Source organism: Castanea sativa, chromosome 2 (assembly GCF_040712315.1).
Source record: "Castanea sativa cultivar Marrone di Chiusa Pesio chromosome 2, ASM4071231v1".
NCBI classification, from domain to species: domain Eukaryota; kingdom Viridiplantae; phylum Streptophyta; class Magnoliopsida; order Fagales; family Fagaceae; genus Castanea; species Castanea sativa.
The window spans coordinates 17,028,331-17,052,971 of record NC_134014.1 but is presented as its reverse complement, the minus strand read 5'-3'; the positions used below and the strand labels follow the sequence as shown (position 1 = coordinate 17,052,971).

The following is a 24,641-nucleotide window of genomic DNA, read 5'->3' as shown; positions in this document are numbered from 1 at the left end:
ATTTCGTAATTGTAGCAAATATCATCTGTCTCTCTCTCTCTCTCTCTCTCTCTCTCTCTCTCTCTCTCTCTCTCTCTCTCTCTCTCTCTCTCTCTCTCTCTTTCTCTACTATCATTTTAAACTCTTTCTCACTTTATTACTCTCATTTCAGCATTCTTAGTTCTCACTTTACCTCTTATCAATCGATTTTTTTTTTCTTTTTCTTTTTGGTAGTAGAAATAAATTGTATTACTTCATATATTTGTGTGTTTTTTTTTGGTGGGCGACATTGAGATATTCAAGTTTTATCTTTATTAGATTTTGTATAATTTAAATTTCTTATTGACCACATTAAAAAAAATTCTTAGTCACCACCAACATTATTCATTTATATGAATGGTTACTTTAGTTTTGAACTAAAACTATATGTTAATTACTTTTAGGAATTTCATAATGGCAAATGCATGTAAAAATGTTTAGTCTAAATAAGGTACCGTTTTTTGCTTAGAGCCTTGTAACTTAATCAACAATTTCTAGTATTTTCAACGGAAACATCTAAGATTAAAATTTCTCCCCTCTAACCATTGAATTAAAAAAGAGGTACATTTTTTCCGTAGTCCTTTATCTTTGTTTGCATCTCAACATATGGCCATATGGGGTACTATTGTTTCTTTTTGTTTTTGTGGTCATTTTCTATTTTCATTGAACAATATTTCTAGTCTCATTGAAATTTTAGTTTGCAACTTCTTCACAAGAATTCAAGGAATAAGAACATTTAAGAAAGAAAAAAAAACAATTGATGAAGATCAAGTGGAGATTTAAAAAATATAATTCTTATTCTTACATATTGAAAATAGAACCGTATGGCTTGACAATGGCCATAAACTGTATTTTTCTACCAAATTCTTTAAGAACATTATGTCTATTGGTATTGAAAAAAGAAAAAAGAAAAAAGAAATATGACGAACTGATTTCTCAATTTGAGATTACAAAGGAAATTGACAATACAATGACAAACAACTCTAGAAATTGTGATTGAGTTCTCAAAAATTCAAAAGAAAGTAAGTTTAATAAAAATAAAAATAAAAAGTTATTCTAGGGAGTTTTACGGGCCCTTGTGAACACATTGAACGTGAGCCAGCCAGAAGGCTAGGGCAAATTCCTTTGATAATTTAATTAGGAAAAATGGACCATATAGGTACAAATTGATATCAACACTTATACTTTGAGGATATAAAAGGTAACTTGACATCACATATCTTCAAATTGTCCATCACGATAATACTGCCTAAATTGGATAGAACATTGAACCAAGCCAAAACCTTAGAAAAGGTAAAAAATAAATAAAAATTATGGTGTGGACTCTGAACCGATTTGGGTTTACCATTTAGGGTCTGTTTAGATACTGTTTATTTTGCTGAAATTGAAAACTTATTGCTGAAAGTACTGTAGATAAAGGTAAAAGTTAGTTGAAATAGAACAATGAAGTCCATGAATAGTACAAAAAAGTGCGGTGGGGTCTATAAATAGTAGTAAAAATAAGCTGAATAGTAAAATAATTTTAAATTTTCATTGTCATCCAAACACACACTTAGGAAATGAGTTTAATTATAGTCTCATGGCACTCCCTATCACATCGAGTCACCTAAACATGAACACCCATTTCTCTACTTTGAATTTAGGCTTAAATGAAAAAAAAAAAAAAAACAAAAACCCTTAATGTTTGGGTTAGTCACAAAATGGCCAAAATGGGAATTTAACATTAATTTTTAAACATTATAATTAGTAGGTACTGTTTATAAACTATATTTTTAATTAACATCTCGAGTCTAAGAGACTCGATTTTGGGCCTATAAATTGAGTCTCAAAGACTCGATTTTCATGGTCAGATCAGGTCTGATATGGCATTTTTTCCACGTGGACTCCACCTGGAAATCGAGTATCTGAGACTCGATTTATATCTTTCACTTTGTTTTTTCTTATTTTCCTTCTCCTTCTTTTTTTCTAAGTTTCATTTCCTATGTGCATCTGCTCTCCATGTCTCTCTCCTCACTACCTCTCCATCTGCTTCTCTTTTCCTCCATGCTGATCTGCACAAGCTTAGCCACCACAGGCCCATCGTTGCCGACCTAGCAGCGTGACCCAGGCCGCAAGACCCAGTCGCGCGACCCAGGCGCGAGACCCAGGGCGCGACCCAGGTCGTGACCCAGGCGCGCGACCCAGGCGAGGCGAGGTGAGGTGAGCTCTGATCTGATTGTTGTGAGATTGTGCGGAGAGGTGAGCTCTGATTTGATTGTGCTGAGATTGTTATGTTTCTGGAATTTCTTAAATTTTTTTTTTTGGGAGACACTTGAAATTTTTTTGGTTTATAAATCGAGTCTCTAAGACTTGATTTCCAGGTGGACACCACATGGACAAAATGCTACGTCAGACGTGATAGATCATGGAAATTGAGTCTTTGAGACTCGATTTTGGCCCCCAAAATCGATCTCTTAGACTCGAGATGTTAGTAAAAAATATAGTTTGTAAACAGTGACTACTAATTATAATGTTTAAAAATTAATATTAAATTCCCATTTTGGCCTAACAAAACACTCCCTTGAGGTTTCCATATGTGTCAAAGTAACTCTTGAGACTAGCTTCTATAAGCTCTTAAGGCGAAAAAATCACGGGACCTCATGTGATCACATTAAGAAAACCCACCAATTGATTTGTGCCATTGGACACATGAAAGTTAGTTTCATAATTCAACTTGGCAGATATAAAAACTTTAAATAGTTATAGGCAAAAATATTACTTTGGTTCCTATGGGATTACAGTCAATTTGGTCCTTACGTTTTGGCAGTAGACATTGTAGTCAATTTGATCCTTATTGTTAACTCGCTAATAGAAAATGTCTCTATGGCTAATGGTGTGCATTGCTGACATGTTTGAAAATTACATGGCGGTAGAATACTATTAAAAAATGCCACCTCAGTAAATTTTTTTTTTAAAGTCACGTCAAAAAGAAAAAACAACAAAATCAAAATTTATGCTAAACTAAACTAAAACCAAAGTGTAAAATAGCAATGGAAGGTGGAAACAACTCGCCACCGTAGAATTTGACTTTCACTTCTAAAATCAATATTGGCTATAAGCAATCCAACAAATTCACACAAACAGCAAAATCAGCCTCACGTTTAAAACTGAACAATCAATTTTTAAAACGAAGAAAAATTAAAGGAAAGAGTAATAGTGGCGCCAGAAAAGAAAGAACAAAACAAAAGAGACGAAGAAGGTAAAAGAAAGAACAAATCCAAACATGTAAAATGGATTGAAACCCATGGCCACTGCTCCTCAAGCTTGTTGCCTCCGTCTACCAGCACTAGATATGGTGGTTCTTAAACCCAAATCTTCCTATCTAATGTTTTGGCCTTACCTTTTCTCTCTCTTCGGTCGTTGACCACCACTGCCATGAATGGCGGTGGGTCTTAGTTCTTTCATCTCAGTTTCTGTGATTGTGGTTTACTATGGGCTTGGTTTGTTGGTTGATTTTCAAAACGTTTATGGTGGTTGTTTGTTTTTGGGTTTGGTTTTTGGGTTTTTTGCGTTCTATTGTGGGTTTTTTTTAGAAGGTGGGTTATGCTAAAATTCTATGTATTAATGGGTTTGTGAATCCTCTGTGTGTGTATTGAGTTCCATTGGTTATGGGTTTGTGGTTTTGGTTTATTTTCCAGTTAATTAGGGTCTGTTTGGTGAGTAATCCCAAACTCACATTTTCATATTTTAAATAACATTACGCACATTTTCAGACACTTTTTCACCTGTACGTATTTCAAAAAACTACAAAAATCTCATCTCAAACTACTTTACCAAACACCCTCTTAGTGTTTGGATCGCAAGAAAATTAAAGAAAAATAATAGGGTATTTTGAGTTTTTTTAATTAAAAAAAATCATTTTACTATTCTATACACCATGTAAGCTTCAAATGTGCCAACAATGCACACTGGTAACCATATAAGTATTTTCCGTTGGTAAGTTAACGGTAGATACCAAATTAACTATAACTTGAAAATAATAAGAACTAAATTAAATGTTATCAAAATATCTAAATTGACTATAATCTCAAAATGTAGGATCAAAATAACGTTTTTAGCTTTTGCCATAGTTATAAAAGAAAGAATTTGAAACTTTGTAGCGTGTTTTCACAGTTGACCCAAATCCAAGTAGATATATTTGCATTTCAGCCCCCATAACCCAAGTCCATATCCCCAAGCCCTTCCAAATATGCCTTGGAAAACCCATTTGCCATTGGGCCTTCCCCATCATCACAAAACCCTAATACCCAAAACATTAACACACAAAAAAAAGAAGAAAAAAGAAAATGGCCCCCACAATCTGCGTAGGCAATAATCTACTATACAGCCCTAAAGGCTTCCTTGGTCATGCATGTAAATCTTTTCTTTTCACCTCTGCACGCCCCGCACTTGTCACTGACCCTATATATAACGTCACCAACCCTTCTCTTACATTTTTCATTTTTTACAAATAAAAAAATATAAATTTTTTAGGTTTTGAGTCCAATTTTTTGTATATATAAATATAAAATTGAAATAAATATTTTAAATTTATTTCTAAAGCTTCCATTTTTTTTTCCTTTATAGAGAGAGTGTGGAAAGGAACATTTCCAAAAAAAGCCAAAAACCCATTCTCTCTTTCACCCTTCCGACAAATAAAAATAATTTTTAATTAAAAAATTTGTTTTTTATTTATTACCAATAAAATAAAATAAAATAAATACCATTTTCTTTTTTGGGTTCCGTCTTTGCTCTGTCTGTCTCTCTCTTCTTTCTCTCTGTGCTGCTCCTTCGACCTATCTCTCTCTCAAAAAATCTCAGAGCATCTTATTTGCCATTGACAAAGCTTTGGACTTCGATTCCAGGTTCGTGTACGCATTCGATCTATGCGATTGCCCTTCTCAATTTCATTTTCCATGTCTTATTTTGAAAATTTTTGTTGGCGTCACAAGGTTTGAATTTGATCGGGGTTTTTATTTGGGGATATCTATGTACGATCTTTGGGTTTGGATTGTTGTGGGTTTTTATGCAATTGGGTTCGGCTAGATGGTTTTGTTTTTTTGTTTTTTTTTTTTAGGGTTTTGGGGGTTAATTTCATTGACCGTTTAATTTGATTTTGTTTTTATTATGTTTGATTTTTTTGCAGTTTTTTTTCTATTTTTGAATTTGGGGTTTACTGTTATTTGGTTTTTCTCGGGGTTGGGTTGTTGGCTTAGAGTATTGTGAAATGTTGGGCTTTGTTTGGTTGCCGAGAAAATTGAGGAAATGGGAAAGAAACTGAAGTTTTTTTTTTTAATAAAAAAATTATCATGCTTTGATGCTGCGTTGGGGTTTGGGAAAAAGAAAGAGCTAAAAGAATCTGAGCCAAACGGTTCTTTTAGGATCTTTGGAGTGAAGGTTTTGGTTCTTCAACGTCCCAGTTTGTGGAAAATTTATTAATTCAATTCAATTCTTTTGTTTTACTGCATTCCCAGCAACGACAAAGAATGATTTTTTAGAGTTATTTGTACTGTAGAATTGGACAATTCATGAGCCTCGGGCATATACAAGTAATCTTGGTCCGGGTTTTCTGTTATGTTGTTGTCATGCAAAGTGTGGTTAGAGATGCAATATTGACTGTTCTATTGTTGGCTTTCTTATGCTATAGTGAGTAAATTCAGGAGTGTGGAGGAAGGAGTTTTGAAGTGGGATATGGCTGGCACTGTGAGTGAGGAGTCTGGAGTGGGAAGGTCCATGGAGGGATTTTCAAGTGGGCAGCGTTGTCAATCCGGGGAAGCATTGGCAGAATGGCGGTCTTCTGAGCAGGTGGAAAATGGAACCCCATCAACTTCGCCTCCTGACTGGGAAACTGATGATGATAATGATGGAGGTATGCTTTTGTCCTGTTACACACCCTTTTCCCCTCAACTATATCTACATATACAAATGACCAGAAAGGGTCGAGCATTCTGTCTACCGTTGTTAGGGTCTGTTTGTTTAAGCTTATAAACTGGCTTATCTTTCAGGCCAACTTATATACGGCTATTTAAAGCCTCCCTTTTTGTTAGGTACAACTGTACTTTTACCCAACTTATTTTTTAAGCCAAATCAACCAAGAATTTAAGCTATCCTAAATGTGGACACTTAGAAAGTGTTTATATTATTTATCTAACACATTTTTATAGCTTATATCCTTGACAAACTTACCCAACACTTTCTGCGTGTTGTATGATTTCTTCTTCTTTTCCCCTCCCCTTCATGTAATGTAAGAGCTTTTTGCTTGTCTTTTTACTTGTAATGGTGTGCGCAAGTACCCTGTCTTCCATTCTACATTATTGTTGTACTTCAACAATACTTATGAAGGAACTGTTGTACTTCAAAAATGCAGTTTGGGTGTCCAACACAGTGACATAGCCATCTAAAACTTTCTTTTAATGATTTTTCCTGTTTTTCTTGTGTAATTTATTTTGCATGCTTTTTCACTGAAGTTATAAATCTTCAAACTTCTTCTAATATAATGAGAAATAAGCAAGGACCTTTTTACCTATATCTTCAAACTGTGGTATAAAAAAAATCGTAATGCATGATGCTCCTCCCAGGGTTTCTAAAATCTTGTACTACTGGTCTTATTTATAGTTTTTTCCTAGAATGAAGATGTAAACCATCTCTTTAAGAGTATTATGAGAAGATTTTGTTTGCTTGCTTCTTGATTTGAGCTCAAATGGCACTTTCTACTCCCTTAATAATGGGATGAAGGGTAAGGTATGGGTTCAGAACCCACGGTGTGTGTGCTTAATTTACCAATCAAAAAAAAAAAAAACTTAAGATGCAGATATTTCATTTATGAACTGTCATTTTTCTTGTGTGAGGCCTCTTGTATCCTTATACTTTATATATATATATATATATATATATATTTTTTTTGGTTGGTTTTAACTGTCGTTGCTGAAGCATGTTACTCACAATACACGTCCAATTCAATTATTATTTATTACTAAAAGGGAAAAACTTAGATACGGTACCTCAGGTACTCCTCTTAAATTATTGCCATCTGTCTAGATAAATAACTCAGAAAGTGTTAAATAATCTCTTTATATTTATTTTTTTTTGTTTTTTCAATTGTATAGAATTTGTGGAAAAATATTCCTAGAGAATAGTGAGATTCATGGCTCTGCAAATTGCTTCTCCTTTTTTCCTCCCCCCCCAAAAAAAATCCTTTTGCAAATTGCAATTCCAATGGCTGACCCAACTCTTCACCCAGAAACCAAACCCTGGAAACAAATCACCGTAGACTACACCCCAAAAACCTGCACCTATTGCCCAATCCCACACCATCACCCTCACCTTTGATCACCACGGCTGTGCTAGGTGGCGCACCTCCACTCTGCTTTCTCCACAGCACCTTCAGCGCCCTCATTCAGTGTCCCACAGCCTATGACCCATCAGGTTCTCTCATGGGTCAAGGGAAGTAAAAAGAAGAAAGAAACAGGAAACAGAAGGATGTTAGTTTTAAATGCTGTTTGTTGAGATAATTAATTAGAAAGATAGAATAATTTAAGAGGGGTACCTAAGGTACTATATCTAAGTTTTGCTCTTACTAAAATACAATTGATAAAGTTGGTGATGCTATCTAGTGAATATTAGGTTTGTTTGTCAAATAATTGTAGTTTAGCCATCTTACTAGAGTTAGTGATTACTTCTTCTTGTTCTTTTCTCCAATCAAACCATTATATAATTAATTGTTCACAAATATGTTACGTTTTTATAGGGCCAAAACCTTCTGAACTATATGGAAAATATACGTGGAGGATAGAAAAATTTTCGGAGATCAACAAAAGAGAACTTCGTAGTAATCAATTTGAGGTTGGCGGCTACAAATGGTACGAGCTCTTGAATACGTTGTTTGTCATACTTTTTTACTTCGTTTTCTTCATATAATTGTGAAGTGTACAAATATGCACGGAAATATACTATGAATTTGCATATATGTATAGAAGCATTTATAGATATGTTAATGTACTTTTTTTGTTTGATAAGTTATGTTTCTGTACTTTATATGTACCTTGTATGCATATTATTACACACACTTAACATTCACATGCCTCAGGCAGTTACATCGTCTCTGAAACTCATTTGAATTTTTTTACTTAATCTCCTTTATATGCTTGTGTAAATTCTAACCTCTAGTCTAATGGGGAGAGATTTTTTGAGATCATTTGTACCTCACATTGTATGCAACTTATCATTCATTAAAAGTAATGATTTTTTTTTTTTTGATAAGTAAATTAAAAGTAATGAATCTAGAGCCTGTTTGGTTGGGGAGATTTAGGGGAGGATGGAAAAAGGGGAGGAGAAAATAGGAGAGTGATTTTTTGTGTTATTTGGTTGGGAGAGAAAAGGGGAGAGATTTTGGTGGGGCCCAATCATTTTCTCCCTTGGCCCACAAAAAACGAATGTCTCCAATTTGGAGGGGGAGGAGAAGAGTAGTTTGCAGTCAAATGACTGCACTACCCCTCTTCTCACTTTTTGGTTGTGTGTGTGTGTATATATATATATATATATTTTTTTTTTTCCTGAGGGATAGCTGCTTCTCTATTTTGGTTTTGGTCGTTTGGTTCTACTATTTAAATGGGGTGTTTGTTTTTTTTTTGGGGGGGGGGGGTATAACTGGAGTTCTGGTTCTTAATGTGATTGTGTTTGTTTGTGTTTGTTTGTTTTTTTTTACTGGGCATGATTTTTTTTTTTCAATGAACTTGGGTGATTGCTTTTTTTGATTGGTGATTTCTTTTTTATTTTATTTATTTATTATAATAAGTTTGGCATAGTTTTTTTTAGTAAGGGCATATGAGTAAATTTATACAACTTCTGTTTTCTATCCTCTCATTTTTTATCCCAATCAAACTAAAAAAATTTGCCATCCCTCCACTTTTCCACCCCTCCAACCAAATGAAGCCTTAGTGGTAAAATTGTAATCCTTCTATATATACTCCAATTTTTACTATTAATCACATATAATGTCATTAGTGGATAATTTCTACCAATTTGTTAACTGGGTTTTTTTTTTTTCCTTTTTCCTTTTCCTTTTCTTTTAATCTTAATTAATATGCATGCTAGAATGAAACACCTGATTTTGGATGTAGATGATTTGTATTACTTTGATGTAGATATATCACATTATTATTTGTACCCATCACAATGAAGCTACATCACATGTTCATTTTTCAAAAGACTTCATCCTCAGTAATGTGAATTAGTATCGAACAATAATAAATGCATCTGTGTCCTTGCTAGTTGCTACAATTTGTAGGGTTTGGTAAATACAGTAAATATAGAACATATATTGCAAAACTCTTAATTACATTAATATTGCCAGACCGTTTAGTCTTCTTGTCCTAAGCATTCTGCTGTTTATGGCAGGTACATTTTAATTTATCCCCAAGGATGTGATGTCTGCCATCATCTCTCTTTGTTTCTGTGTGTTGCTAATCATGACAAACTTCTTCCAGGTATGATATATCTAAAAAGTTTGGAATTTTTTGGTGATTGTTATTCTTGGTTATGTGGTTGTAATCATGTAGCTTCCTTTTGCTTGTGAAACAGGCTGGAGCCATTTTGCACAGTTCACTATAGCTGTTGTTAATAAAGATCCGAAGAAATCTAAATATTCTGGTTGGTTGGTTAATTACTGGATTAGTTGTGTGGAGTTTTTATTCTTTTGCGTATGTGCAAGTGAGTAAGTGAAAATTTTGCAGATACATTGCACCGATTCTGGAAGAAAGAACATGACTGGGGGTGGAAAAAATTCATGGAGCTGACAAAAATGTCAGATGGGTTTATTGATGCCGACACTCTTATAATAAAGGCTCAAGTTCAAGTTATAAGGTGTGCTATAATTGATAGATTTGTGAATCTTTTGCCCATTAGCGTTTGATCAACAATGTTTCATTTTCTGACATTTTGATCGGTATTTATACTTATTTATAAAATTCTGATATTCAGATGATTCTTTTAGGATACTATTCCTTATTTGTTAACTCTGGCATTGTAATGTATGCATGCCCTGTTTAGAGTTATTTTGGTTTATTTATTTATTTTTTGGTTGATGTTCTTTGACTTTAAAATCAAAAAAAGAGAAGAAGGGAAAAAGAAACACTTGCTGAAGTTTGTTTGATGTTTTTCTCCTACCATTTGACTTAACCTTCTTTCAGCAATCATGTTGCCCATTGTTAATTGTGTCGAACCCAGTTGCAACCATGGATTGTCAAATGTGTTTTCCTTTTGTCTGCCTTCTCATCTACCTGAGCTCCCTCCTTTCTTTCATTTATCCCATATCTGTTTGAGAATGGTGTCTTTTTTTGGCCAAGATGGCCATGCACATTAGAGGCTTGTTTTGGGATGCGTCACTGTGACTTGGGTTTTTTTTTTTTGGTTTTGTATCTGGTGGTTGAGGTGGGTTGTTTTGGGCGGTCTTCTTAGATGCAGTGGTTGGGATGGTTCACAGGGGCCTGGGTGTGTGGGTCAATCTGGCCAGATTTGTATGGTGTGATGCTGATAGGTGCTTGGGTTACTGTCTATGTTGGGCTGCTGATTGGTGGATGTTTTGGCTGTGCACAGCCGTGCATGGTGGCCTTAGAGGTCAAGAAAACAATGGATGCTTTGTTCTTCTGTGGTGGTGTTGGAGAGCTCACACTTGACCCATCATTCTGGGTCGGTCAATTTCTGCAAATTGCTTTCTGAGAGTCGATGATGCTGGTACTGCTCTACTATTTGGACTGGAACATGTTGCATGGTTTGAGTGGTGCTGATTGTGATGGTTTAAAGGGGGGGGGGACCAGGGAAAAACACATTGCCAAACAATTTTTTAGTGGAGAAAACAATTATTGTTATTATTTTAGTTTGTAAAATACAGTTTTTTGTTGCCAAGAGCCTTTTCAACGGAGACATCTTTAAATCCCGCCTCTCCCATTGAAATTATTGAATTATAAAAAAAAATTCAAATTTTTGTTGTTTTTCAAAATAATTTTATATAAATAAAAACCAAACAGAGCTTTGTTTGGAAATAGTAACTTCTCTCTTTTACTGTGCGTTGGCTTGATATGGGATCATTCATGAGTTTTTATAGGCAATTGGGGTCATGTTATTGCAAGTCATTTGAACAAATGAACTTGTGGGATGTCTCCTTTTTTTTTTTTTTGCCATCAATCATCTCTGTATTATGCTGAAGTGGAGTGGGGTTAAATATTAAATGAACTGAATACTTAAGGAGAATTACAAGGCATTTAACTCTCTCACTCTTTGCATGATCAAGCAATGCTTCCGCATGGCAGTTGCACATCTTTAATTCATTCATTTTGTATATTTGATTTGCTTAGTGTGCCTTCTATGATTATACATCACCTTCCCATGGCAATAAATTAGTTAAACTAGACATTGTGCATGCACAATTGTGTGTGAAATATACTTAATTCAAAGCTGATGCATTCTTGAAGCTTTACTTTTGGTATTATTATTGAAGTTTATCTATCATTATAAAGTGTACAATTGATTTTGCATGCATCTTTCATCTAAGTTGATCTGGAAGGTGGTATCTTTCACTGGGATTTCGTCCTGATTGTACATATGAGTTTTGACCCGAGTCATTTCCCTTTAGAAACTTGTTTGCTTTACTGTGGATTTTGAGGTGTAATTATGTGGGTGTGTTGTATAATTTTATTACCTTATATGTTTAATTTGCTGCAGTTATTCATGTTTATAAGCATTTCTTTTTTGCTTCTGGTTTGTAGGGAGAGAGCAGACAGGCCTTTTCGTTGCCTTGATTGTCAGTATAGGAGAGAACTTGTTAGGGTATATCTAACAAATGTGGAACAGATTTGCCGGCGATTTGTGGAGGAAAGAAGAAGCAAGCTTGGGAAGTTAATAGACGATAAAGCTAGGTGGTCAAGGTATTGTGCGTTTACCTTCATCAAATATAGTCTAGAACTCTGGTTATCAGTCATCACTCAACAAGTCAGTTTTGTAGGACACACATACACATTTTTTTTCTTAAAAATTTCTTAGGAAATGATCGTTTGGTTTGTATGCCGATGGATATGCCATTGTGTTGCATCTGCCGTGTGTTTTGGCATATGTATATATGTCTTCTTGTTTTGTTGAAAACTATTGGAGTCTACCTTAATACTATAATTGATCCCCTTCCCTGGGTAATGCTTTATGTTGTGGTGGTTATTAATTATCAACTTTAGTTACATTTCTGTTCAGTCTAATTTTATTTTTTTATTGTTGCAGTTTCCGTGCCTTCTGGTTGGGAATTGACCAAAATGCTAGGCGTCGAATGTCCAGGGAGAAGACAGATGTGATTCTAAAAGTAGTTGTGAAGCACTTCTTTATAGAAAAGGAAGTCACATCTACTTTGGTAATGGACTCCTTGTATAGTGGATTAAAGGCACTTGAAGGTCAGACTATTTCTAAGAAAGGGAGGTTGAAATTGTTGGAAGCTGAAGAAATGCCAGCCCCCATTGTTCGTGTGGACAAAGATGTGTTTGTATTAGTTGATGATGTCTTATTGTTACTTGAGAGGGCTGCCATGGATCTGTTGCCTCCGAAAGATGAGAAGGGTCCACAGAATCGTACGAAGGTGAGTTTTTGAAACTATTTTTTGTGTTAAAACTTTTATTGAAATTATGGAGTTGTGTATGGCTGATTACCATGAGCTTTAATGTTGGGCAGGTTCTGGTTTTCTTTTGCAATTTTCTCCTCTCTCTCTCTCTCTCTGTAAATATGAACTAATAATTTATAACCCTGCATAGAGATAGAGTGAAGAAAAAAAGAGTATTAGAGATTATTTTTGATATTTTCATGATCAACCACTATAACTTTTTTGTATTGTAAAGCTATAATTTATTAATAGAAATTGAATAACAGAAGTGAAAAGTACTAGAGTTTCCAAGAGTACAATTAAAAAAAAAAAAAATGAAGTACAGATCACAAGAATTCCATCACCAACTAACTTTTTTATTATATTGCTTCCTATGTACACCCCCGGTGTACTTGGTTTGTTTTTTTCTTTCAACAAAATTTTCTTGTTACTAATCAAAAAAAAAAAAAAAAAACTCTTTGGATGGCTTAGCTACCTTTTACCTTTATTTGCAGGATGGAAACTCTGGAGAGGACTTCAACAAAGATTCTATTGAGCGTGATGAAAGGCGTCTTACAGAATTGGGTCGCAGAACTGTGGAGATATTTGTCCTTGCCCATATTTTCAGGTTGTTCATTTGATGCTAAACTATTTCTTGTTTACCAATAACGAAAAAAAGGTACTATTGCTTCTATGAATCCTCAATTGGAGGGGATCCTCTCCTGAGGTGAAATAGGATTGCAAACTCAAAATATTTGAAATTTTTTTTGGTGTCTTACACATTGGCCATTCTATTCCTGAAAATGAGGGTATTATTTTGCAGTATCCACTTTTGTTGTCCTTTGTTTTATATTAGGTGGCATGGGTTTTGATATGAATCTTGTTTGCTTTTTTGAAAAAGACAAGGGTAGCATAGAAATTTAAACATTTCCTTTTATGAAGTTTCATTTATTTTGGGATAGCCCAAACTGGAATTTGTGGTACTAAGGGAGTAAATTATTTGATGATCTAATCCATTGGGCATCGAATTACTTGCTTGTCTGTTCCTGTATAGACCCTAAGTTTTTGTTTTCCCCCCTTACATGCAGCAATAAAATTGAGGTTGCCTACCAGGAAGCTGTCGCATTGAAGAAGCAGGAGGAGCTCATCCGCGAAGAAGAGGCAGCTTGGCTTGCTGAAAGTGAACAGAAGGCGAAACGCGGAGCAACTGAGAAGGAAAAGAAATCTAAGAAAAACAAGGTTTAATTTTTTTTAAACATCTAAATCTCCAAAGAGTTTGGTCATCAACTGAATTTGAGTTTTGTATCTTTAATGGTTCAATAATACATATGGAAAGGTCAATTATGTTGATGACATTGCAGTTGATGTTTGTCAATGCAGTGACATTTAATCATGTAGAGTTGTAATGATTTGTACACGTGGTTATTTTGTTGTAGAAGCAGTTTCAATATAGCTAATCCCTTATAATGAATAATGGTTTGAAAAATTAAGAAAATGTAAAGGCTTAATTATGTGGGGGACACGCTTTGCTCATTATTTAAATGTTTTAGTCATGTAACCTGATTTTAACATTACTGCTTATGCCTAGGACCCTTTCTCTGGAGGGTCAACACAGGCTGTGCAATATCAGATATTTTGTTTCATATTTTTCCTGATTCGCTCTGTCCTTTCTTACGTATTAATGATTGAATTTGCCTATAGAGTGATATATTATGCAAATTGGATTGTTGAATGGAAATGTTTTTAAGATTCTGACAGGGTTTTTGTGGTGTTTGATGAAATGATTTGTAAATTTTTTTATAAAATTCAATTTGGATGTTGATATTTTTGTCCTCTTAATGGAAGAACTGTTAGTCCAATTTAGATTGCTTTGTATTTAGATGTTGGCAAAAAATGTTTCTTGTTAAACAAAAGCGAGGCTAAAATAATTAGATTGCTTTCTACTTTAATCGCTAAAACATTTCCTTATTGATTTTGTACTACAGGCCAAACAAAAGCGAAATAATCGGAAAGGGAAGGAGAAAGGGAGAGAGGAAAGGTCTAATTTGGTGGTACAAGATAATCACCTGCAGGAAGACCCCAATGATGAAAAACAAGACAGCATTATGGAGGATGTCCGACCTATGGTTGAAAAGCCTGATATATTGGACGATGTTTCTGATGAGTCTGATTCAGTAGATGGTGTTCCTGAAGTTCTTCAGCCTGATTCAGATGATAGAGATGCTAGTCCTGTCAATTGGGATACTGATACATCAGAAGTTCATCCTCCAATGGAAGTTGGTAGTAGTGGAATTAGTTCCCTGTCATCTGTACAAAATGGAGTTGCTGAAAGAAAGAGCCATTCGGTAATGGATGACAGTTCTTCAACGTGCTCTACAGACTCTGTACCGTCAGTGGTAATGGTTGGGCCCTATAAGGGGAACTCCTTCCCAAATTATAAACACCAAAAATCACCTAGCAGGTAACTATATGGCTACCCATCTTTGTGTACTCCCTAAAATCAGAGTACAAGGTATTTATGTTTTGTTCCCCTAACTTTGTAGGGGGAAGAACCAACGAGGCAAGGCAACCTATGATGGTAGTAGTTGGGCAAATGAGATGGATAATCAGCCTTCTGGGCCTGCAGAGGATGCAGGGGATCTAAATGATGTATCTGCTAGTTGTAAGGCTGGTGAATCTGAGTCTGAGTCTGTTCTCTCCTTGCAGAATCGGATAAAGTCGCGTGAGCAGCATGTGGTAAAGAAGGTCAAGTCCACTATATATAGCATGTTTAGCCATGTGAATGTTATCTCCTTTGATGTTTGGTGCAACTGAAAACTACTAATAGAAAACATTTTCATGGTCAATAGAAATTATCCCAGAATAGCAGAAAATGGTTATGCTTTTATATAACATAACACATTTTCTGGACAAAACCTGTGCCCCCTCTGCACCTACCTCCACTCTTCTATGCTGCCACCGCCACTACCTTTTATGCTGCTACTTACCTTTTATAAAATTAATCATTTTCACATCCTAGGAATAGGTTTTTATGTTGAAACAAATGGAGCTTGATTTCTTTTCGCTTTCTATTCTAGATAGTCATTTTATTCCCATGGTTTCAACATGTGCCCTTTTTTTATAGAAAAATTGCTATAAGTGTGGCATGACTGGAAGCTTGGTTTTCTATGTAATAGGAAGAAGAAATTTTGCTACAAAAGAAACTGAGCATCAAAGAGCAGGTTGATGAAAGACCCTCTAAAGATAAGATGTCAGCAGTACCATCCTCTCCCAGAAGTCCACCCAAGAATCCAGCCTCAACTGTTCGATCAAAGATGGACAACCATAGTAATGCTGTGGTGGATTCTGTTACAATTGGGAAAACTTTTTCAGGCGGCACTCAACAAACCGATAAATCTGCACCTATGGTTACTTCATCCCAAACAGGCAGGTCCAAACCTGAGATCCAGAAGGCTGCAAGCCCAAAACCCACTGAAAAAGTCGTGGCACAGCAAGTGCCTATGATGTCAAGGCCCTCGAGTGCTCCTCTAGTTCCTGGTCCCAGGCCAACTGCTCCGGTTGTTTCCATGGTTCAAACAGCCCCTCTACTCGCCCGTTCAGTGAGTGCAGCTGGCCGGTTAGGTCCCGAGTCCTCACAAGTAACACATAGTTATGTTACTCAGTCCTATAGAAATGCCATTGTGGGTAACCCTGTGGCTTCAAGTACTGGTGGTTTCACTCAAATTAACTCTCAAAGTTCAGGGGTGAACCAATCCTCGGCATTCTCACAATCAGCTACCTTTGCATCTGCACCAATGTTTTTACCCCAAAGCTCCGAGAGGGTTGACCCAACCTCTGTCAAATCGGGTATACCATATGGCATGGTAATGCGGGACGTTTTACAGAATGGACCCCACTGGATGGAGACTTCTCAAAGGGAAGCCAGCAGAAACATGCACTATGATCCTTCTTCCCTGATGAATGATGTTCAAAACCTGAACTTGTACAAGCCTCTACACAGTGGATCACGGGAGCAATTATCCACCCAGTTTCCAGCCTGTACCTCTGGCCGGCAGACCCAAGGTGTGTTGGCAGATTTCCCACATCTTGATATAATCAATGACCTGCTCGATGATGAACATGGTGTTGGGAAGGCAGCGAGTGGCAGCCCTTTTTTTCAGTCTCTCAGCAATGGGCCACAGCTATTGAATAGGCAATTAACTTTTCCAGGTGATGTGGGGTCCTCATCTAGCTCTTGCAGGTTTGAGCGAACTTATAGTATGCATGATGATGGGTTTCAACAGGGCTATCACTCTCCTGGCAGCCAGTTTGACTCAATGAGGGATTTCATTCCGCAAGCCAGTGCATTACCTTATGTAAATGGGCAGGTAGATGGGTTAATTCCAAACCAGTGGCAGGTTGCTGGTTCTGATTTGTCTCTACTTGGCATGAGGAGCATGGAGGGGGATGGTTACTCCTATTATAATCCAGATTATTCAAATCTGGCATGTGGTGTCAATGGCTATACTGTTTTCCGTCCCTCAAATGGGCAATGAAAGGAAACTATGACGGGGTATGCCTACGAATTTGTAGGTTCTTGTCCGTTGTAATAATGTATCTGAGGAAATTGTTGGGTCTTAGATTTGGAGTGAGGTTATATTCGTTGACAGGAAAACATTTTGTAAAGAGTGTTTCTGCATTTGCTTGCAGCTCTGAAGTAGTTTAAAAATGAGGCTTTTGATATATCCCCTGGGGTTTCTGGTTACTTGTTGAAATGGGCGTGAAATTTGCATCACAATAATTTGACCCACATAGTCATCTGGAAAATCCTGGTACACATTTCAAACACTTGAAATAATGGGTGTCTGGATTTAGTGCAAATAATGGAGAAAAGTGGTACTTGCCAAGTAATAAAACCTGGTTGAGCGTATTTAGCTGCTTTCTTATGTGAAATTACCTTGCTGCGTAGCCTGTTTGGCTGTCTCCTGCCCATAGGTCGATTAACCACTAGGAAAAGCATAACCCTTCTCCTTCAATGTTCTATGTATTTCCTTTCTCTGCTAGCAGAATTCATGAGCATCTCAGTTTGGAGAACACTTCTACTTTTGTTGAAGGTTTTTGGAGAACACATTCGATAAGCCAATCGTATAGCTTCCAAAAACCATTAAGACTTGCATTTCTAAACCGTCATTCTTGTGGTTCTAGTCTTTATGGGAGTGCGGGATATGCTCCCTATAATTAACTCTAGCCAAAAAAAAGCCAGTACGATTTTGAACCTCACAATTGGGCTATTAAACCTGCACTTGATATTGTAAAAACTCATTTGCTTCCACTTTCTTTTTCGAGCTCCTGGAAGGGCCAAGAGTCCAGATTGTATTTGTGCCTATTGACTAAGCAATTGCGTGTGTTCTATTTACTTAAAACCGCATTAGTTTTTTGACACCCGACAAGCAGGAAAAAAAAAAAAAGTAGTGTAACATCCTGAGTCCTTCAAGCTGAAAGACTAGATAATAAGTCAGATGCTTCAGAGAGTTAGATAATAAGTCAGTCACATGCTTCAGTGGATATACTCTCTCTCTTTTTTTTTTTTTTTTTTTTTTTTTTGGAGTAAAGTGAATTTCCATATTTGATACTTGGATAGTATAGAATTTGTAAATTCTCATCTCTATGGTCCTCGCTTGGATAACTTATGAACCAATCTAAAATAAGTTCACAAACCTTTGGAAATAATAATAACTCTATGCCAAGAGTCTTATAGCTTAACTGATTGATACCTTTTGCTGTAACATCCTGAGTCCTTCAAGCTTGAAAGGCTAGATAATAAGACAGATGTTTCACTAGATTTCCACATTTGATACTTGGATAGTATAGGATTTGTAAATTCTCATCTCTATGGTTTCCACCTGGATAACTTACGAACCAATCTAAAATAAGTTTACAAATCTTTGGAAGTAATAACAACTCCACATCAAGAGTCTTATAGCTCAACTGGTTGATATCTTTTGGTATTTTCAACAGAGATATTTAGAGGTGGTTTGGTTTAAGTGTTTTCATCACCCAATACTCAGTTTTCATCACTCAATATCCAAATTTTGTGGACCCCACAGCAAGTTGCTTTGTTTGGATGAGTTTGAGTCACGGTTTTCATCACTCAATTCTCTGATTTTTGAGTGATGAGTTATGGAAACTGAAAACACATTTTAGGTGTTTTTAGTTTTCAATGGCATTTTTGTAATTACACCCACATGCATGGACCCACTGTCACACGTGAGCGTTGCTTTTGATGCCTCTTCAACTGCTTTCTTCTCCACAAACATTTTCATTTTTCTCTCTTCTTTCTCTGGTCTACGCTACACTGTTCTTTTTTTTTTTCTTCTTCTTCTTCTTTCACTTTCTTTGGTCTATGCTGCACTGTTCTTTCTTTCTTCTTTTTTCACTTTCTCTGGTCTACGCTGCACTGTTCTTTCTTTGTTCTTTTTTTTTTTTTTTTGCTCATCATCACAGAACCCATGAACTCTTCACTGCAGTTCTTTCTTTCTTTTTTTTTTTCCTTCTTCTTTCACTGGGTTCGGTGAGTTTGGGTTTCTGGTTTTTTTTTTTTTTGGTTCTTCATCACAGAACCCATAAATGGTGCCGCCGCTGGAGATCATCACAGGTCCGATCTTTCTTTTCTTTTCTTTTCTTTTTTCTTCCTTTTCGCTTTTCTCATCTTAGACCCGGCCATAAAAAAAAAAAATCAACGATTGGGGCAACGAATTGGTTGTTGTGGGTTTGTAAATTTTCTGGGTGCTTCAAGGATGCTAATGAATTTTGTGGGTTTGTGCTTCAAGCTCAGAACCGAAGTGGTTGTTGTGGGTATTGGGGGTTGAAGGAAAAAAAAAAGAAAGAAAAAAAAAGGAATGCCTAGGTTGAAGTCTCTGGTTTTGGGAGGAAATGGTGTGATGAAATGGTGTGGGGTGGGTAGGTTAACAGGAATGCCTGACATGTTACTCAGGTATGGGTCTCACAAAAAGTAGAAAAATTTGAGTGATGGAAAGTTGAAAATATGTGCCAAACGGGTGGGATTAGGAAATTTGGGTATTTTAAGTGATAAGTAATGAGTTATGAGTGATGAGTGACCATTTTTTTAAAACCAAACAAGCCCTTAGGGTTCAAATTCTCTCTTCCCAACTATTGAATTATAAAAATAAAAAAGAAAAACATCTCTTTAGTCCTAATCAAGCTATCACTTTATACAATGATGAAGAACACAATTTTAAGTGCTCGGACTCAGATCATGATTCATATCCAATTTTTACTTCTTGGTGGATCCATGCATGTCATTTGCTGTGCCATGTCATGAGCCGTGTGTGAGCACATATGTGCAGGACCACATTGAGTAGCGATGGAGATATAGAGAAGCTTATAACTCTTACACTAAATTCTAGACCAACTATAAACTAATTTATAGTTACCGAACTTGCACCACAAAGTATAATTATAATTACTTTGTCGGTACTTAATTAATGTAGGATTAGTTACAAATTAACTTGGTCTAAATCCTAAATATAATTAGTTGATTATATGCTTGGTGATGATCTGTAAATCAAATGAATGTATGCTAATGACAATGATACTCATTAATTAAATGTGCATAAGGAGCAATAGTACTCGTACATCTATTTACATAAGATAATTTTTTTTTTGGGGCAACTGGGGTTGAGTGAGAGAGAGAGTCCCAATTGGAAATTGCTAATGCTAATGGGATGACTTAACTGATTACACCATCTCGCTAGACTTCTTCCACTTTCACACACACACACGCACACACACATATATATAGAAGTCTACAAGTAACTGAGTAAAGTCTGGTTGAAAACTTGATCAACACAAACACATTCCAATCCCACTTCAAAGTTCATACATATATTCTAAGCCCCAAGCAACGAAGCTATCACGAAATTTCCTTACGCAATATCTCCCTCAAGTTAAAGTTGACAAACGAATTGATAAAAACCATTGAAGGCAAAACCAAAACAATCAAAACTCAATTATTATATTCTTTAAAGACCATATTAATAATTATTTAATCAGTATAAACCCATTCTTGCATAGATTAGGTGAAAAAGTAAAACCTCGTTTTCAAGTTCAATACTCCTTCCTTTTATGACCTATTCAATTACATCTGGTGGTCAACAGCCAAATACTAACAAATAAAATAACCACTACGCTCATTATAAAAACCATAACTCCATCATACGAAAACATTCACACTAGTTTATCTTTCTTGTCACCCAAGATCATGAGGCTTCTCAATAAGGTTTTGGCAGTGCTGCTAGTGCTGTTTCTTCTTCAACATGTTCAAATTCAATCATGCAAAGCTAGCAGACTATTGTACAAAGGAGGAGAATTGCTGCATAAAGAGCTAGGGTTACAGTCTCTTCAGAGGGGTCCTGTTGCTCCCTCTGGGCCCTCTGGGTGCACCTACATCCCTGGGACTAACGGACCAGGATGTCCAGTCAATGAAATGCACTACGCTCGTAATGCTTTGCCACGAGCTAGTCCTTACCCACGTCTCATGGGCCCGTTTGGCATGGCTACCAAAGAGAAATGAAGCACACCATTGACGATATATATACGTACGTACTTGATATTCATCCATGTTCAGAAAATTGAAGCTCAAGTTCTCATTAGACGATTGAACTCATGAGAATCATGACATATGTGGGACCAAAACTACGATTCCTTATGTAGTATAGAATTATAAATTCTTTGGTTTTATTCTTTTCGTAATTGAATGTTCATTTTTGTACATACATGTATATTCTTATTGGAGCAGTGTTTGTTTGTTTTTGTTTTCAAGTAGAGATCGAGGAAGGTTTTAATTTTAAATTTTTTTTTGAAGAATGGTATCCAGTGAGAATCTGAGAATGTCAAAAGCATTATACTCTTACAGGTCCTTTTATGAAATGTTATAAGAAATTGTGGATACAATACCTTAGGTCCTTAGCCATTGAATTTATTAACATGCCTTTCGAATTATTTTCTATAATCAAAGCGTTTGCTTATTAAGTTCAAATATTAGCGTGTGATGTGTGGCCATCCAATTCAATTTTCACAAGTTATGGTTTACTACTATTAATTCAAAAAATTGAATAAATAAAATTTATAGAAATATATTCAATATAACTTAGTCTTGTTAATGAGTTCTAGATCAAATGACATTTTTTTGATATCTCTAATGGGGACGTGAGATGTCCACACCAAATATCTCTCTCTCTCTCTCCTAGCCTTATCAGCAAAGGACGAAGCCATGTAAGTAACCCTTATGTGATCAATCATCAAGGTCATTGTCATTTCCCCCTTTTATTTGATGGCCCAAATTACCTTTCCGAAATCTTTTTTCAAGCCACTTTGAAAATTTTATAGTTTCAATAGATAAAGAGAAATCCTATTTTCAGGAATGAGTCACGGTAAGTTGGACAATAAACAATGGAAAATGTTAGAAACACAACTTTTATTACAATTTGAACAATAAACAATGGTGGGTCACCTTCTCAAAAAAAAAAAAAAATGGTGGGTCCATATGGGCCCATGACTCTACCACTCGCAACTTGTCACATGGATAAATTGTAGCAAAAATTGTGATCTTAACATTACTTTATCCAAGATGAATATAAAAAATTTAGCTATTCATAAAAAGTAATTTAACTATTCATTTATTATCTTGTTAAAGTTTCAACAATCACATGTATTACTTCACCAGTTTATAAGTTTTTTGTAGTAAAATTTGTATTAGTTTTAACTTTCTTCCAAATATTATTGATTAATAGAGATCTAACTCAATTACCATTAAGTGAATTGGCCATATTGAAAAGTAATAATAGTGGAGCTTAAATAAAAATATTATAATATAAAATATTAATTAAATATTATTTAAGTGATATTTTAATATAAAAACTCATTTAAAATTATCATCTGAGACCTCAAATTGTATTTAGCTAGTCCTAATCTAAAAAAGTATTTTTAATTGAAAAGTCATGAAAATTAAAGTAGCATAAACACATACAAAGCATTATCTTAAACTCACAATTATATATATATATATATATATATATATATATAAATAATCATCAATATGGTTATGCAACTGTGCGAATATTATCTAAGGTAGGTTGCAAAGTCCAAACATCCTCTTCAGGCCAGATTAATTCCTTTTGTGGGCTATGCCTAATATTTTTTTTAGGCACCTTTAGTGGATGGATACCTGAGAAAGATGGCTTCAACTTATTGTTTAAAGCGTAACGTAATCGAGCACTTTAAATTACGTTTAGGAAAAGCAGAAGAAAATGGCGCTCCATAAACCGGACCATGCTATTGCTACATTGATTGGTTGCTTCTTATTCACAAAAACCTAGTCATTTGGCCAGCTGTATTGACCTGATCTGGTTACCTTTAACACGTTACTTTTTTTCTATTAAATGATAGAATTTTGGTAACGTATGGAATGCGCAGTTGTAAAGAAGTATTTAATGTTTGGGCAAGATTTATGTTTAGTATTTATGTACTGTTTTTTAACTTCTTTTCTTAAGATTTTGCCATGTAAATTTTTTGTTATGGGATGGAAATGTAGTTTTTAGTTAAATAGCCACATGACTTAATCTTAAGAAGGGAACTTAAGAAACAACATTTAAGGTACTGTAGCTAAGTTTTGTTATTAATGTTTTATTAATACATTTTTCTCTTTTTCAAAATATAAAGTTAAAAAATATATATACACATAATTGTAACGAATTTCTGTGTAAGCTAATAAAAGATTAACGTGTATATTTTATTTTTTGAAAAAAAAAAAATGTCTTTTACAACTCATGATTGTACATTTATTAATTTTTAACTTGTGTCTTTAGGACACTCATTGATAAGACACTTGATAATATTAACCATAGGTATAGTCTATATAAATATTAAATTACTATAGGCCCTACGGTAATTTAACGTTTACAAAATGACACAAAACCATCACAAGAACATGATAATCAAACCCTGACAGACCTCCTTCTTCAGCATCCATGTATACGGTATTTTACCTGCAGAAACGGTGGAACTTTAATTAAAGAGGGTGTCATATTCTGACTTCTCTTCCCTGGTAAAACATATATAGCTGATGGTATAGTCTGAATAATGGAGTTTTAATAAGTTTCTAAGCTAATACAGTACTAATACTTGACCCACAAAAGGTTGACAATCAAATACAAATACTAAACATGCATGGGGGATTCTCTCACTATGTTTGTCCCAAAAGTCCCAACAGATAAAGAAAATTATGTAGGAAACTGATTTGTTAAAGCTATTTTCTGCACCTAACTACTGACAAATTCCGCTATTTCAAAAACAATTTTAGGAAATGTTTGAAAATGCAATATATAGTTCAAGTTCAACGGCGACAATATTGCGCGGTGCTGCCATAAGTCAAAATGTTTGAATTTACCCAAGGTAATCTGTTCATACATGCACAGTTTTTAAGAATGGAATTGGACAAAAATATTATTTGTTGGTTAATTTGGCTGACCTTATTAGTTAAATTTGAGCTTAATCACCAGATAATCACTTGAATTATGGTAATTGATGAATCCAATATAATGGTTTATATTCGTCATAGAGGCCATTACTGTGTTTTAGTATAGTGGTGCTGGATCCGTTGTAACAGAAAAATATAAGTATAAAGAACACCGATTTTGTTTTAAATGAAAAAAAAAAAAAAAATCATATAGGGCTATCTGAATATATCTGTACATTCTAACTACAGGTGGCTATTCGACGAATTGGGTAGGTTTTAAATTGGATTATAAATGAGTGGGGTCTATAATTATTCATTTACTAATTTACTACTTGTTGAAATATATATTAAATACTAATTATCCCTTTTTCAAAAAAAAAAAAAAAAAAAACTGATTATCCGCCAAACCCATTTAATTTGGATTGGACTCAACTTGCCCATTTAATTGGTTATTGGATTCATATCATAATAATTTAA

At 35.1% G+C, this 24,641-nt stretch overlaps 1 protein-coding gene across 2 annotated transcripts; it reads left to right on the top strand.

Annotated features, from left to right (window-relative positions):
- The first annotated feature begins 4,767 nt into the window (after positions 1–4,767).
- LOC142626004 (TNF receptor-associated factor homolog 1a-like) lies at positions 4,768–17,373 on the top strand. Of its 2 annotated transcripts, none has more exons than XM_075799765.1 (13): positions 4,768–4,901; positions 5,684–5,905; positions 7,784–7,895; positions 9,433–9,521; positions 9,616–9,684; positions 9,768–9,897; positions 11,799–11,957; positions 12,301–12,649; positions 13,165–13,277; positions 13,738–13,888; positions 14,635–15,110; positions 15,193–15,385; positions 15,826–17,373. In XM_075799765.1, the coding sequence occupies exons 2-13, from the start codon at positions 5,728–5,730 to the stop codon at positions 17,182–17,184; spliced, it is 3,378 nt and encodes a 1,125-aa protein (XP_075655880.1). In that variant the 5' UTR covers positions 4,768–4,901; positions 5,684–5,727; the 3' UTR covers positions 17,185–17,373. The 2 variants fall into 2 exon arrangements, with proteins under 2 accessions (XP_075655880.1, XP_075655879.1); XM_075799764.1 differs by having other exon boundaries at positions 15,193–15,394.
- The last annotated feature ends 7,268 nt before the right edge of the window (positions 17,374–24,641 follow it).